At 43.9% G+C, this 14,029-nt stretch overlaps 1 protein-coding gene across 1 annotated transcript; it reads right to left on the bottom strand.

Moving 5' to 3' along the window:
* Positions 1-3,866: 3,866 nt before the first annotated feature.
* On the bottom strand, positions 3,867-12,133 carry IGJ (immunoglobulin J polypeptide, linker protein for immunoglobulin alpha and mu polypeptides). Its single transcript, XM_010084405.1, has 5 exons — positions 12,122-12,133; positions 9,349-9,460; positions 5,466-5,601; positions 4,499-4,579; positions 3,867-4,068 (listed from the first exon to the last, which is right to left on the bottom strand). Exons 1-5 carry the CDS (start codon positions 12,131-12,133, stop codon positions 3,867-3,869), a joined length of 543 nt encoding a protein of 180 aa, XP_010082707.1.
* Positions 12,134-14,029: the final 1,896 nt, after the last annotated feature.

Genomic DNA, 14,029 nt, shown 5'->3' with positions numbered 1-14,029 from the left:
GCCCGCCCCCCGACCGACCGGCCCCGCCGAGGGACAAACTTGTGCGAGCGGCGCGTCTGCCCCACCGCGCCCCCACCTGGTGCGCTGGCAGATTCAACCGAAAATTAGAGCAAAGAAGGGAAGATGATTCCTACGTAGCTATTGGGGCACTAAGCTGCTTCCGTACAGATTAGCTATTAATAATTTCATTAACTAATTAAGTAGTATTTTGGGTTGCAGTGTTGAAGGATGGAGTAAAATTTCATATGATGATAGGTTTGGAATTTGGAGGTGAGCAGCTACTGGCTCTGTCTTCCCTTGACCTAGATTTCTCTTTGTCTTAGCAGGTTACCCAGGTCAGTAGTTACCTGTGTAATGAATGGTGCTTCTGGTGGTTTTGCTGCTTTGATCAAACAAGCTTCTAAGCTGTATGGCTCCTTTTGCAAGGAGCAGAGCCTGTATGGCTCTGGGGAAAACATTCCCCTTCTGCAGTCCTCATTAAAGTGCTGGAAGAAAAGCCCTTGGGAGAAAGAAAAGACAATTTGCTGCCATTCCTATTTTGTTTATATATACTCATGTTTATGATGTGTGTGTACATGCATTGGGAGGAGTTCAGAGGATCAGTGCTCCTTTCTCAAAGCCCAGCATAAATATTTATTTCTGGATTATGTGACAGATCATAAATTATTTACAGACTGAGACATAATTACTGCATCTTGTTGTTCAACAAAGTAGAGGGATGTTACAGTAATAGCCTTGATAAATGCTCAGTCATTGGCAGCTCCAGTGGGAGAATAACTAACCCAGCTGATCCTGCTGATGTACAGCAATCTATGCAGTTCTAGAGGACTTAGCTTTGCATGCAGTGGCATTCCTTTGCTTGCAGCACAGATTTGTCACTGTATTTAATCATCTGAAGGGAGTAAGTTTTTTGCAAACCAATTTGTAAAGGTCAAAACCTGAACAGAAACCAAATAGCAAAGACTTGTTTGAAATGACAAACTGATTTTCCAAAGGTTGCTTTAATACTCCAAAAGTATTGTCTTTGAGCAACTACATTTTAATGTTTTATGAGGACTACAGAATAGAAATGGAAAATAACTCTAACTCTTCCTTCTCAGACAGTACTTCATAGCTGAGTTTAAAGTCTTCAATTTCCAAAAGTTCCAAAAAAAATTTTAAAAAAGCTAGTCAATGGCAATGCAAATAGTGCTGACATGACAGGTTTCTCAGCTGCAGTCAAGAAATTGCAAATCCTTTCTGTTATCAGTGGTTTTCCACACCTCTTGAGCCCTTCTTGTGATAAAAATATGATAGATGTAAAGAAAGAACTGTTGGAAAACCTTGCTGAGCTGCTGTCCTGAGTGTTATGTCTGGTTATGCCTTCAGCAGTTTTCTTCAGTCTTGGATCCATGACACTAATTTAGATTCACTAATTGCTGAAAGAGTGAAAAAGCTAGCCCCTTATGTTCTTGTTCCACTGCTGCCCCAGGGTATCAAAACTTGCCCCAGAATGTGGGGAAATATTTCTCCATACTTGCTTTCTGCAGATTAGAAATGCTTACCAGGTTGAAAAGCCATTTCACACGGGATGAATGCTAACTAACAGTCTTCTCTACAAGGAGCCCATTGAATCTGGACTTGCTCTGTTGAAAAGGTTGAGAATTCAGCTCAAGAAGCATTAGTCTGAAACCACAGGGGAGCCATGGTAAACATTCCCCCCCCCCTTAAATTACAGAACTGACCCCTTTAAAGTGTTTGCTTGGGTTGTATACGGTACAAGCCACAGATTTTTAACTGTGAGTGGCAGACCAGCCGAGCAGACAAACGCTCATGTGAGATGAATTTGTGATTTAATTGTTTCTTCTTTTTGAAAAAGCTATTAGTGACCAGGAGTTACAGCTGTTTATAAGGTGTAGAGTATATTAGTCAATGCTACCAGCTGGATGGATCAGAGAACCCCTGAGTGTCTTGTGCCTAATGGAAACCACTTTAGTGTGTCTTTTTAGATTGCACTCTTCATGTCCTGAGTCTATATTTTTCACTTTGTGTTTCTTGAATGTCTTCTGTGAATAGGCTGTTATGCTGGCATTACTGGACTTCCAAGATGTGCTGCAGGGTGATTTCCAGTCCTGTTGTGAGTAAACATTAATTTCCTCTTGTCTGTGCAACTTCTAACATCATAGCACTTCTGGGTTGGTAAACGTGAGGACTTTGAAAATTCCTTTGAGACAAATTTCAGTGAGCTTAGTACCTAAATATTGAAATACTTCTAGCAGTGTCAGTACATTGGAGGAGTCTCTTTTGCCCTTTGTGTTTTGGAGTTCTGTGAATTAGCTGGTTTTTTTTCCTGAAGAAGAGAAAAACCTGAATTTTTTCTGAGTTACTTTTACTTCTCGCTATACTGAGTGACACAGAGCTGATTCTAAAATCATAAACCAGTTCGGCCTCAATCTGTCATAGTTTCTGCAACTGCATCGTAATATTTTTATCTCCGTATTCCAGGAGGCTTTGCCTGTAAGGATAAGCAGTTACTTAGGGAAAGCTTTTTACTTCCTCACTGCAAAGAGGGAAGAGTAGCATTATAGACTTGGCTTTTTCTTATGAGTTCTTATTTGACTGGAATACAACACACAGACTGCTGCAGAAAACAATTTATTTAATAATTCACTAATAAAGCTACAATGATGGGAATAAGGTGTTTGCTGTTTTATTATTGCAACAATGTGTGAAGCCAGATAAGGACTTACCAGAATAGCCTAAGGCTTTACAATCGACATCTGACAACAGTGAGGAACATACCAGCCATCCCAAATGTTATACTGGACACCTTATGCACTCATATAGGTGATGTCTCTATAGGCAATAGCAGGGGTAACGCCTTTAAATACAAGCTGGGATACAGAATCAGCCCCTTCATTTGGTGAGGGCTTCTTGTATGAAGAGAAAGACTACTGGTGTGAAAGAAGGGATGAATCTCTAACTAGGGTCCTGCTCTAGCAATTGAATCAGCTTCATAGAATTTCTTGCAGCTCTAAATGCAAAATGAGGAACAAGAAAAGAAATTCAAACCAACATGATTTTTTTTTTTTTTTATCAATTAAACTGGAAGCAAGGCTGGGAAAAGGCATCAGTAAATAACTGTGGAAAGTGGAATACCTAACATTTGCTAGAAGAGTTTACTATTCCTGGCACAGCTGAGGTCATGTCAACTTTGCAAAATGCTTCAGGGTCGTGGCATCTTTTGATTTTCTCTAAATGTATGTGAAATCTGGAAGTTTGCAATTGTCAAAATCCTAGAAGGGTCTAGAATGCCCAATTCCAAAATAACTTGGAAATCTGAATTCAGTCTCATCCTTCATCTTTTTCTCTCAAATACAAGTGTACAGCAGACTAATAATGGCACAAATTCTGCTCAGGTAATCAAAGGGTCTTGTGTAAAATCTGTGTGGAGGTTTGCTTTAGATCACGCCGGGAGGGAAGTACATTCCTGCTGATGTCCGTGGCAGCCCTGCTCAAATACAGACAGATGGAAGACTGTCAAAAAGACAGGTTCCCCGGGGCTGTAAATTGGTGTAGTTCCCTTGATTTCAAGGGAATCGGTGATTTACAGCTGCTGAGGATCTGGTCTGTGTGGTGATAATGTCTGAGACAGATAATAATCTGCAGTACTGCAGATACGGGCTGGAAATGTGAGAACAGAATCTCTGACAATTAGCTGCTGCTTTGGGGAGATGGTACTCTTTTGATGTTGAAAACAAGATGAAGAGGCAAGGTGGTATTACTCTGGGAGCTGATATTTTGGACACTGTTGTTCAGGTGCTAGTACATGTATTTTTGATAGGAACACTGAGAGCAACAAGGCACAAGCACAGCAGTGGATTGAGCTAATCGGTGTAGCAGGATTCTGGTGTCAGAACTGCTTGAACGTTCGTTGTTGTCCCACGGTAGAGGAACGGAAAGGTTGTGGTGTAGCACTCGTCCCTGTTGTAGGTATAGCAGGTTTCAGGTTCATTGGAGGAGGTGCTCTGCTGGGCCTGGTATATCTCACCACCCAGTTCAACTTCCACAGGATCGCGTTTTTTGCAGCTGGAAAAGATGAGGAATAGAATGAGTGTTAAGAATTGTGATTAAAAGATGCCCTGGTGAAACCCAAACCTTCACTCGTCTGCAGATGTTACAAGGTGGGTACTGGGGCCCTTCTAGGTTTTACAGAGGGACTCCCAGACGTTATTTTAGTGTTGTCAAACTGCTATTGCCAAGATTGGCCCCTAAAAGGGAGGGTTGAACAGGAAACATGTAATTTGCTGATATTTAAGACATCCAAGATGAACAGGGGTCAGAATGAAACATGCCCTGTAAATGTGAGACCTTTCCATGTAAATTAAGCATGGGGATAACAATTTCTTGGCTTGCAACAGAACATGAAAGCTAGGCTCTGCAGAGAAAACTTTCTTCCGTGACCCTGCCTCACCTTGTTAAGTCTTAAGAAACTAACTTAGTAAATAAAATTACTTACAGTTCAGTCAGGCGGTAGACGAATTTGGTTCTGAGTGGGGATGTGGGGTCAGAAATGTTCTCTCGGGCTTTCAGGGGAACTCTGCAAAGGAGGGAAGAGAATCGCTCTCATGAAAACTGCTTGTTAAACAGGGGACTACTCTGCTGTGACCAATTCTCAACTCTCATCTTGTTCTTCAGGTTATTTCCAACCCTTCTCCATAGCAAAGCCCAGGAATGGCAGATCTTGGTCTTTCTGTGCCCTCAGAGGCAACAACCCTCCCCAAGAGGACTGCAGCGATTTCTGGAAGTGCTGCTTTCAAGGTGACAGTGCTGATTGATAAGTTCCTTTTTTAAAATTCTGAGTCGGCAGAGGCCTGTGAGACTTGCAGAACACAGACAGAGATGTTTAATGAGTGTTTCTCCTGTTGTGGACTCTACCAAAACTCCTGCAGCTCTGAGCCAGAACTTGGTCCATGCTTCCAAGAGACACCCACCTGCATTTCTGTAAAGTTTGTGTGAATAAATAGCATGAAATCCTGCTCCTAAAACAAGTTCTACCTCATAGGACTAACCTTTTCTGATAGTTTAGGCATGAACTAGTTTTCCCAGCTATAAAATAGCAATCCTGCTAACAGATCAGATCTGTAAATGAGTCCAGTGTCATGAGACCAATTTTGTTTCAGATTAGATCAGCTGTAGAAACATTACACTCTACTTGCCTGGCCCATTTTGTACAATTACTACTGGACCTCTTTAAAAATTGAGATGCTTTCTAAATCTGAAGGGACAACACCAGATAGGCAGCACATGTGAGCTAGAAAAACACAAAACTTAAGATGGGAGCAAAAGAAACTATTCCAGGACACTATAGAAAGCCCATGGGAAAAAAAAAATTATCTCATTAATGCTAGGACATGAGAAACAATGCAAAGAAAAGGGAACTCCTATAACACATCATCTCCATGTAATACTTGTCTGCTACTTACATGATGCGTATGTTTCTCTCCAGGATTTTTTCATTAGGATCTTCTTTTGAGGGGACAAACTTTGAGGTCACTGTTACACATTGACACTTGTTATTGACCAGCACATACTCCTCGTCCTCAGAGTACCGTGGAAAACCTGCAAACACAAGATATGCAATCCCAGGGTGAAGCAGAAAAACCTTGAAACCTCCTCTAGCAGAAAACCAAGTGATATGAGAATGCCAGAAATGCAGCATTATGGCATCTCAATTGATTAAAGTCCAGGTTGCAGCAGGTACAAATGAGCTTCTTGGCAAAGATGAGCTCAGCTGTCTGCCCTCCTCAGTCTACAGCATGCTGCTGTATGTGAAGGTGATGGGACTGGGAAGGAGGAAATGATGAACTTGGACGCTGTTGCTGGTGAGAGAGACAAACATGAAGGGCTTTCCCATGAAATGGGAAGAAAGACCCCTTGCAAGCCTCAAGCTATACCTGGCAGCTGAAGTGCTGCTTTTACCCTTACTGGGGAGGTTCCCCAATTCCTCTATCATGCTCCAGGATTATGCTAGCAGTCAAAACCCTAGTGTGGATCTGGCCTCCAAACAGATGTGTCTGGCCTTGCCGACGTGGCAGATGTGTCAGTTTTCCTTGAAGGTTATGTTGTCTTTCAGGTCCCTGAGGGAACAGATGCCAAAACTGCAGGACCCCACAAGAAGGCAGCTTGGCAACCTGTCAGTGAAAGGCAAGTGGACCTTAGCATGCTTGCAGTTAGCAGGGAAGACTACACTCCTGATTTTCTGTTCTCCTGATTACACAGAAGTTGAGTTTGGCAGCTGAGGAGCTTACTCAAACAGAGAAGAACTAGGCTGGGTATGTCTCCTGCACTTTTAGCATGTTATTCAATATGAAACCTAGTCAAAACTGGGTAAAAGATCCCATCTGTCACCTAGAGGCTTTTTGAATGTTCCTGGTGGCATGTGATGCCTACTTCCTCACTGAGCAAGTAGATGAACTGGAAATAGCTTGTTCTTTGCTAGTTGGTTTTTCCCCAACAGCCTCTGGTCTCTCCTCCCATAACAAGCCAGCCTTGCTTTTATATGCACACAGAGTCATACCCTGCTTAAGAGGTTGTTTTTATGTCCTGTATTTAAAATGCTGCTAAAATAAAGTTCACAGTCATCACTTGGCAGCATCACTCTTCCTACAGCACTTACAGCCTGCTTAGAAGCACCAAAACTCTTTATTTTTGTGTGTGAGATGGGAATAGTTTATATTGGGCTCAGATGGACCTCACAATTCTGGGGACTTGCCTGCTGCTTGTCCCTTGATTTAACCATAGAGAGAAAGAAGCAACAGGCTAAAAATGTCTGTGGTGTTCATGTCTATGGAGGATTTCAGAGTCACTTTGACTTAAAAGCTTTGGTTCTAATAGCTGGATTTCTTTGAGTCATCAAAGCATGGATCAGTAAGGAAGCAGGCACACATATTGCATAAGCTCATGACTGTTGTTTTTTTTTTTTAATTTCCATGTCCAGAGCTGCTGGGTTTTATGAACAACAGACCCTGTTGCTATAGAGTGAAGGGGAGAGTGCTCAAAGCCTGTGGGAGCAGCAGCAAAGAGAGGACCCAGGAGCAGCGCACGGACTCTGTGTTGCACTTAAGTGTTCTGATTGTTAGCTGCTGTTGGTGGCAGCTTCACTGTCACATGAAGCTGTCTGCAAGACCAAACAAGGACAGGTCTTCTGCAGTATAGATTGGCAGAGCCCCTAAGTATCTAGTCCAGACAATGTAATGCAGATAGCATTCCAGGTTTCTGATAAAAGTCACCTTAGATCTTCCTTCCTGCCCCTACAATATGCTGGTCTCATCTGCTTCCATGCCACTGGGCTATTTCTGAGATCCTTACACGCCTTACAACTGGAAAAGACACCAAAACTGTGTAAAACAATGCCTCAGAGAGACCCTGCAATTCACCTGCTGGTTACAAACACTGTTTCTCTGACAACTGGCAGCGGAATTACCTTCTCAGAGTGTGAGTGCAGGCATGCTTCTGATTGCAGCGTGCCCCACCAAGGCAGAAATACATCATCATATCTGACACACAGAGATGACTGTTATTTGGAGTTAAATGTCTCTTCATACCTCTCCTTCCAATCTTGGTTTCTCTGCGTGCTTTCTCTCTGCCAGCTCATCACTCAACATGAACATTTCCCTCTGAAGCAGAAGCTTGCTGGAAGCCTCTTTAGCCTCTGCCCCCTTGAGTCTTGGTCTTTTATCTTAGAGAAAGTCTCTAGCTTCTTCTCCTTCACATAGATCATCCTCTGGTGTCTGTCACCATATTTTATGTAACGTGTGCAATTCTTTCTAAGCCCTTAATCCAAAGCCAATATTCAAGTTAGATCCTATTGGCTTTGGGAGTTGTCCCAAAACTTTTGGGAGCAGGCTTTAATTAATCTTATAAAATTATATGAACATACTGTTTTATGAATATGCTGGGGGTTTTTGACTGTACTCTAAAAATATTGTCCTAATTTAATTCCTTGTGTAATACTCTTGGCTTCAGTAACCATAAAAGTTACAGGTGCTCTACATATTTCTTAAAGTAAAATTACAAAGCTGCAAAGAATGTTGTTTTATCAGCAATGGTTCCATGTATCTCCCTTTGGGGAGAAGGTGATGGTTAAATACTGAAGTTGCTAATGCCCTTCTAAATGTCTGCAGATGCGATTTTCTGGTGTGTGACTTGCTGCAATATCATGTTCCTTCCCCCCTCAACACTCATGCAGAGATTATTTTGACAAAATTTATCATATTCCAATATTGGGGTGTCCTGTAATACACTATGAAGCCAAACAAAATCCAGCTGCAACATAGTGAAGAAGAAAATGCATTTCAAAAATATCTGTTCAAACTCTGCCACAGGTGGACATGGATACTTGATTAAAGAAGAGGTTCAGTTAGACAAAAGACACATTAATTTCAACATAAGTTGTACAAACAGCTCTCCCGTAGCTCCATGTAACTCCGATTTGACTGCCGCTCTAAGCTGCTCATGTATATAGATATATATTAAGCCATGCGTATGAATGGGGAAAACCAGTCCGGGCTCTGTTGATCTGACACAGTATTTCTCTACATTTTCTGCCTTTTCGGCTAGTGGATTATACAGCTGGTCACTTCCCACGGGAAGCAGTACTTTTCCAGGACCTGCCTGGGTAGGCAATAAGATGCCCTTTCCCAGAAGTTGCAGAAAATGCAGGGATGCTGTTGTCCGTGCTGTTGGGATGTTTAACCATGAGCACGGATTTAATCCTGCAGCCCAGATCCAGAATGGGAATGAGGATGACTTCAGATCACAACATAGAGATCTGGCATTAGTATATAGTATCTACTACCTGTGAACTGCACTGAAGGGTGTGCTGGGTTACAGGCTGATCTCCCTATCAATCAAGAGTTTGCAAGAAATTCAGTGGAGTTACATGATAAACTACAGTTTAAACAGAGATAACTTGGCTGTTGCAGCATGACAGAATCACCAGGAAGATTTTAGAAGCCTTTAAATCTAGTGGGCAAGAGTCTTGCAAGCTTCTTAGGGCTGCAGAAAAGCAAGCATTGCATGTTTGCGGTTTGTTGCTTCAGAAACCCGATCAAAAATGGCTAATCATAAAATCTTCAATTTGCAGCTAGTCACCACTTTTTTAGCCTCAAGGCAGGAATGAAAACTGTTCAGCTCTGTGGTGCAGAAAGACACTGAGGTGTCTACCACTGAAGCATGACTAGCATGACTTTTTGAGCAGGCTCTGAGGTTCAGTTTTTGACTGTTAAAATCATTAATGGCTGATTACACAGAACCCATCACCGATATCTTAAGCACAGTTTCCCATGGTCTTCATGTTTCACCTACCTGCCACAAGGATGAACCCCAAGTAGACTGCCAAGGCCACCCACAGCAACAAAGAGCTCTTCATCTTGTCTTCTCTTCTTTTGAAGAACGCGGGAGGAGAGCCTGTGTCTGCCTATAAGGGGGTGTGCAAATGATAGAGCTATTTGTTTCCTGAAATAAACAGCCCAGCTGGCTAGCACTGACACTGTGGAAAATGTGGCTGGGGACTGAAACCAGGCATGATTAATGCACAGAGACCCGTGGCTTTCAGAAGTGATGGGGGGCAGGGGGTTGCACTGTTACTGTGCATTTTTATTCTGTTCATCACCAACAAACAGCAAAGCTGCTGTGTGCAAGGGAGTACAAAACCACCCTGGTCCTTCAAGACTGACTTACCGCTTGAGCCAGTGGCTCTCTCCCACCCGGGGGTGAGGAGTGTAAGGTAGGAAAGCGTCCAGGTAGCCAAGGGGTCTCAGCTCTGGCTCCAAGTTTTGAGAAATCAGACTTAAAGATCAATTGAGGGGTAGCTTGACCCATATTATAAAAACACTGGAGGCTTCAAGATCAGAATTCTGTTTGCACCAGATTCTGTACAAACTTATATTAAGGACTTGACCTGCCCCCAAAGAGCTTGCAGTCAAAGCAGACAAGATGAGAGAGGGGAGGGGTAAAAGATAAAGCAACAGCAGGTCCGTGGGGAAGCTGAACTCTTCCTCTAGCTCTGCCCACTGCATCAAGGAGTTTCTTTCCTTATGAATGGAAAAGGGACTCCGTGGGATTTGTGCTATACAAAAGGCTCTGACTTGGGTCCCGGCAAATTCCCTGCAGTACTGGTCAAGTGCAGGGGAATACTGGAGAGGACCTGGGTGGTCTTTCTGTCCCAAAGGTGGGATCACCTGCATAACTCTGAAGAAGAAACATTGCACTGTAACCTGCAATGACCAGAGCGGTCTCTGTAGAGCGTATGTGTGTCTTGCACAGAAAAAGGCCACTTTTTAAGGGAAACCTAGTCTTGAATAGCACTCTTTAGCAGAGGCCTCCAAGCACCTACATCAGGGGATAAAATTTCCTTTCCTGTAATTTTATTGGAGGCAGAGCAAAGTATGATGCTGGCAGGCCCATTCTTAGCCAGGGCTATTGCATTAGTTACCTGAATTTCTGCAATCTGCAATGCATGTTTTTCTCAATTATCTTTAGCAGCACACGGCGAATCTCCACGTCTCCAGCTGTTTCCTACGCAGAACAGTGGCCCCGTGACCAGCACAGGCTTTTTACACAGTCTGTGCCACCTTGGGCTCCCCAGGGCCGGTTGCTCTTGCTAGGCTCTTAGGAGGCTGAAGTTCTTAGGCAACACTGCCAGGCATCCCAGCTCCTGTCTTCCCATTCTTCAGACCTTGCTGGCAGGGTCCCTAACCCTACAGCCATTCAAAGACCCCGGCATCAGAGTCCTGAGCTTTTCCTCCTAGCACAAACACCTCATCTGGCAGCTGCATGATGCAAAGAGCTTTCGTGTTGCATCAGCAGCGCTGACAGGCAAGGTTTCCCCAGGAAGGTGCTGGGGGATGATGGGTGCAAGCGCAGCTCCAAGCGGGGCATCAGGCTATGCCATAACTCTTCTGCACAAACCTTGTTCTCTCAACTAGGGCTCCGTCTTTAGGAGAGCAAAATTTTAGTTTCCTTTCCCCCTCCACAGAAAAATGTTGCCAACAGAGTTTTCTGCGGACCTCTCTTCTGAAACAGCAGCAAGATGTTCCCTGTTCCCCGACCTCTGCAGAAGGTTAAACATAAACCTGGCTAACCATGGGGTGGTAGGGGTGTCTATCCAATGTGCTATTTCTTTCAGTCACCTTTTTTGTAACAAAATCAGAATATTTTTTTTTTAGAAATATACAAGAAGTTGGGATGCAGGCAGCAGAATAAAGCACACGTAAAAGAGGCTTGTTCTGCCCTATTCTGCTAAACTGCATAGATAAAAATGTCACTAGTAAAAATCTAAGCACAGGCATCCATCAGTATTTTAAAACTCAAAGGGAGAGGCTCTGCAGAATGATGTTCTGTGTGATTCTGCCTATTTCAGTGGTTTTCCCTGACTACTGGTGCTCAGCATATTTGAATTTCGGTTGCTAAATCTACACGTCTGCATACAGTCCCTTTGGTCTCTATATGGTGGCATGAGAGCTATTTTCAGTCCTGTTCAGCCACCTGCATGTCTCTGAGGTTTTCTGTCAAGACTGCAGGCTCTTCAGAGGAGGAATTGTTTTATGGACTGTTATGTTTATCGACTATCCCCTTCTTACTGTTTGATATGTTAAATAACCAGAAAATTATCTGGGCAAGCAGGCATTAAAGAGCCAGTGGAGGAATAACTGAGAACTCAAAGAAATAGGAACCAGCCTTGTAGCTTCAGTCTCTTTGCACTCGTGCCGTGCCTCCAGTTGGCCCTGGACATGCTGAATTAGGATTTGCCAGGTAGGGAGCTGAGCAGGTGCCTGGATAAGGTGAGGCAAAATCGGTGTGTCTGTGTGCCCCCCTCCTGTGCTGGATGAGGCGTGGAGAGAAGGGCAGCTGTACCAGGGCATGGGGTACCTCCAGATAACACACCATCCATTAGCAGTCTGTCCTACAGCTTTCTTTTCTCCTTGTTTCTCACTCAGAAGCAGAGAAAATGACAGATTAAACCAGACCGGCAGCAGTCTCTTATTATTGTGCTGGTAGCAGTGATTCCACTAATGCTCGCAGCAAACTGGTGGGGTTCAGCTTGAGCAGCCCCTGCTAGCTGGGTAAAGTAACTCACACTGGAGGTCATCTCCAGCTTCTTCAGCAAGTCCTGAAGGAGGTTCTGATGTCTCTAGGTGATATTTCTTTTCTGCTCTTGGAAATTAACCTTGGATTGAGAGACAACATGTCGGTTCCATTTAAATCACTGAGAGTCCAAGTGGAAGTTGGTCTGTTGTTAAGGCTCTGAATTTTGGAAGGGCAGATGTATTAAAAAAAAAAAAAAGAGAGAGCATTACGTTGCTGAGGGCAGTTGGATGGAAACCATCAGGGTCAGGGACATACGGAAGTCCTGGGTTTCTGTAAGTCATGTTTGTAAAAGTTATCTGGAATTTTAACCACGCAGAAATTGGCTGCAGACTTGTCTGGATGGACTTCACAGAAAAAAAACGGTAGGATTAAGCAGCTAGATTACAAAGCCTGATGGGCAGAAATTGCTGTATTTTAGGGGCCAACTAGTATAAAGCGAGAATTTCCCCTGAGGTGTGGCTAATAAATTAAATGAATGTCTCACCACAACCAAGTTATTCTTGTTGCTGTCTTCTATACAGGCTTGTATCCGGGGGAGCTAATGCCTGACAACTGTCTGGGACAGATTTGGAAAAGATGTATTTGAGGCAAAACATATCTTTGGCGCAAAAGCAAGAATGGAAAATTTTGACCCAGAGGTGACTACGTGGAGTAGTTGAGCATGGGAGAAAAAAGGCTCATAAGTGCGACCGTCCTGTCCTCAGATCTGCCAGAATACAAATGAATCACCAAAAAGTGAGTAAAGTTGTGCAGCACTGCCCCCCCCACCCCCCGTTTCAGTTTGATATTTGCTTGACATGTCTTTTTCCACAAGAAGGTGGACAGGAGTTTTTATATCTGAAACTGCACCTGTTCTGTGGCAAGAAAAAAGCACCTGTGCTTGTTCTGTGCAGAATTCCCCTTGCTGGGATGGGTGGCTGCTTAATTTATGAGACCCTGGGTTTCTGAGCATGTATGAACTCATGACTGTGCCTCCCCCTCTCCTGTGAACGGCTTTCTGCGTGTTGTAAAACCAGACCGCTTCCATGTGGCTTGGTGTTAACGGGATTTTCCCTTTGGGAAGGTGGGAGGCCGGGCTAGAAACAAAAATACAGGATGAGAAGGCAAATGTGAATATTGCCTTACAACCCTGCTAATGAGGGGGTCCCCAGCTGCTGAAAACCAGCATCGCTCCTTTCCTAACGCCCTGCACACATCTGTCAATTGGCCTGCAAGGACGGATGGTGCGGCAGGAGGAGCCCCGCCTCGCCGACCGCTTTTTTGGAGCTGATCCGCAGCCCCTGGGACACGCCTGGCTCCTGCCGGGACACGCCTGTGTCCTTGTGGAGATGCCATTTGGGGAAGGTGAGGAGTCAGGAGAGTGAACACGTGGACCTCAGATGTGTCCAAGGAGGTTTTCAAATACTTCTTTTTCTTTCTGATACTTTGGTCTGGTTGTAGGGAACTGCGTAATGAGAAGTTTCGGTTAACAAGTGGACAGATGCCAGGTGCATTTCCTAGTTTGCTTTTTTCTGTCTTGTAAGATGAATATACAGATGGCTGGTGCAGTTGTGTCAGTGCCTTTAGGCAAGGAAAACCCCCAGAAAAGGAAACAAGGTCTTTTTTTTTAATTTTTTTTTGTTTGTTTTTGTTTGGGTTATTTAGGGTTTTTTTGACTGCCTTAGTTGGCCTGCCATGTTAAAGCAAAACCCCAAGCCCCAGCTTGGTGGCTGCCCATGTCACACCGCTCCTTACGGTCTGCGTGACTGTCAGAACTCTAACAGACCATCAGTTCTTGGAATTAAACCCCGCTACGCTCCAGACCTGGAGTGATTTAATACATAAATCCGAGGCTGAACCGAAAGCATCGACTCTGAGCTTGCGGTGGGCTTTTCCCCAGGCAGGCAGCCAGGACTGG

The sequence above is a fragment of the Pterocles gutturalis genome, unplaced genomic scaffold, assembly GCF_000699245.1.
Source record: "Pterocles gutturalis isolate BGI_N339 unplaced genomic scaffold, ASM69924v1 scaffold47710, whole genome shotgun sequence".
NCBI classification, from domain to species: domain Eukaryota; kingdom Metazoa; phylum Chordata; class Aves; order Pterocliformes; family Pteroclidae; genus Pterocles; species Pterocles gutturalis.
This window is presented reverse-complemented; position numbering and strand designations above follow the sequence as displayed.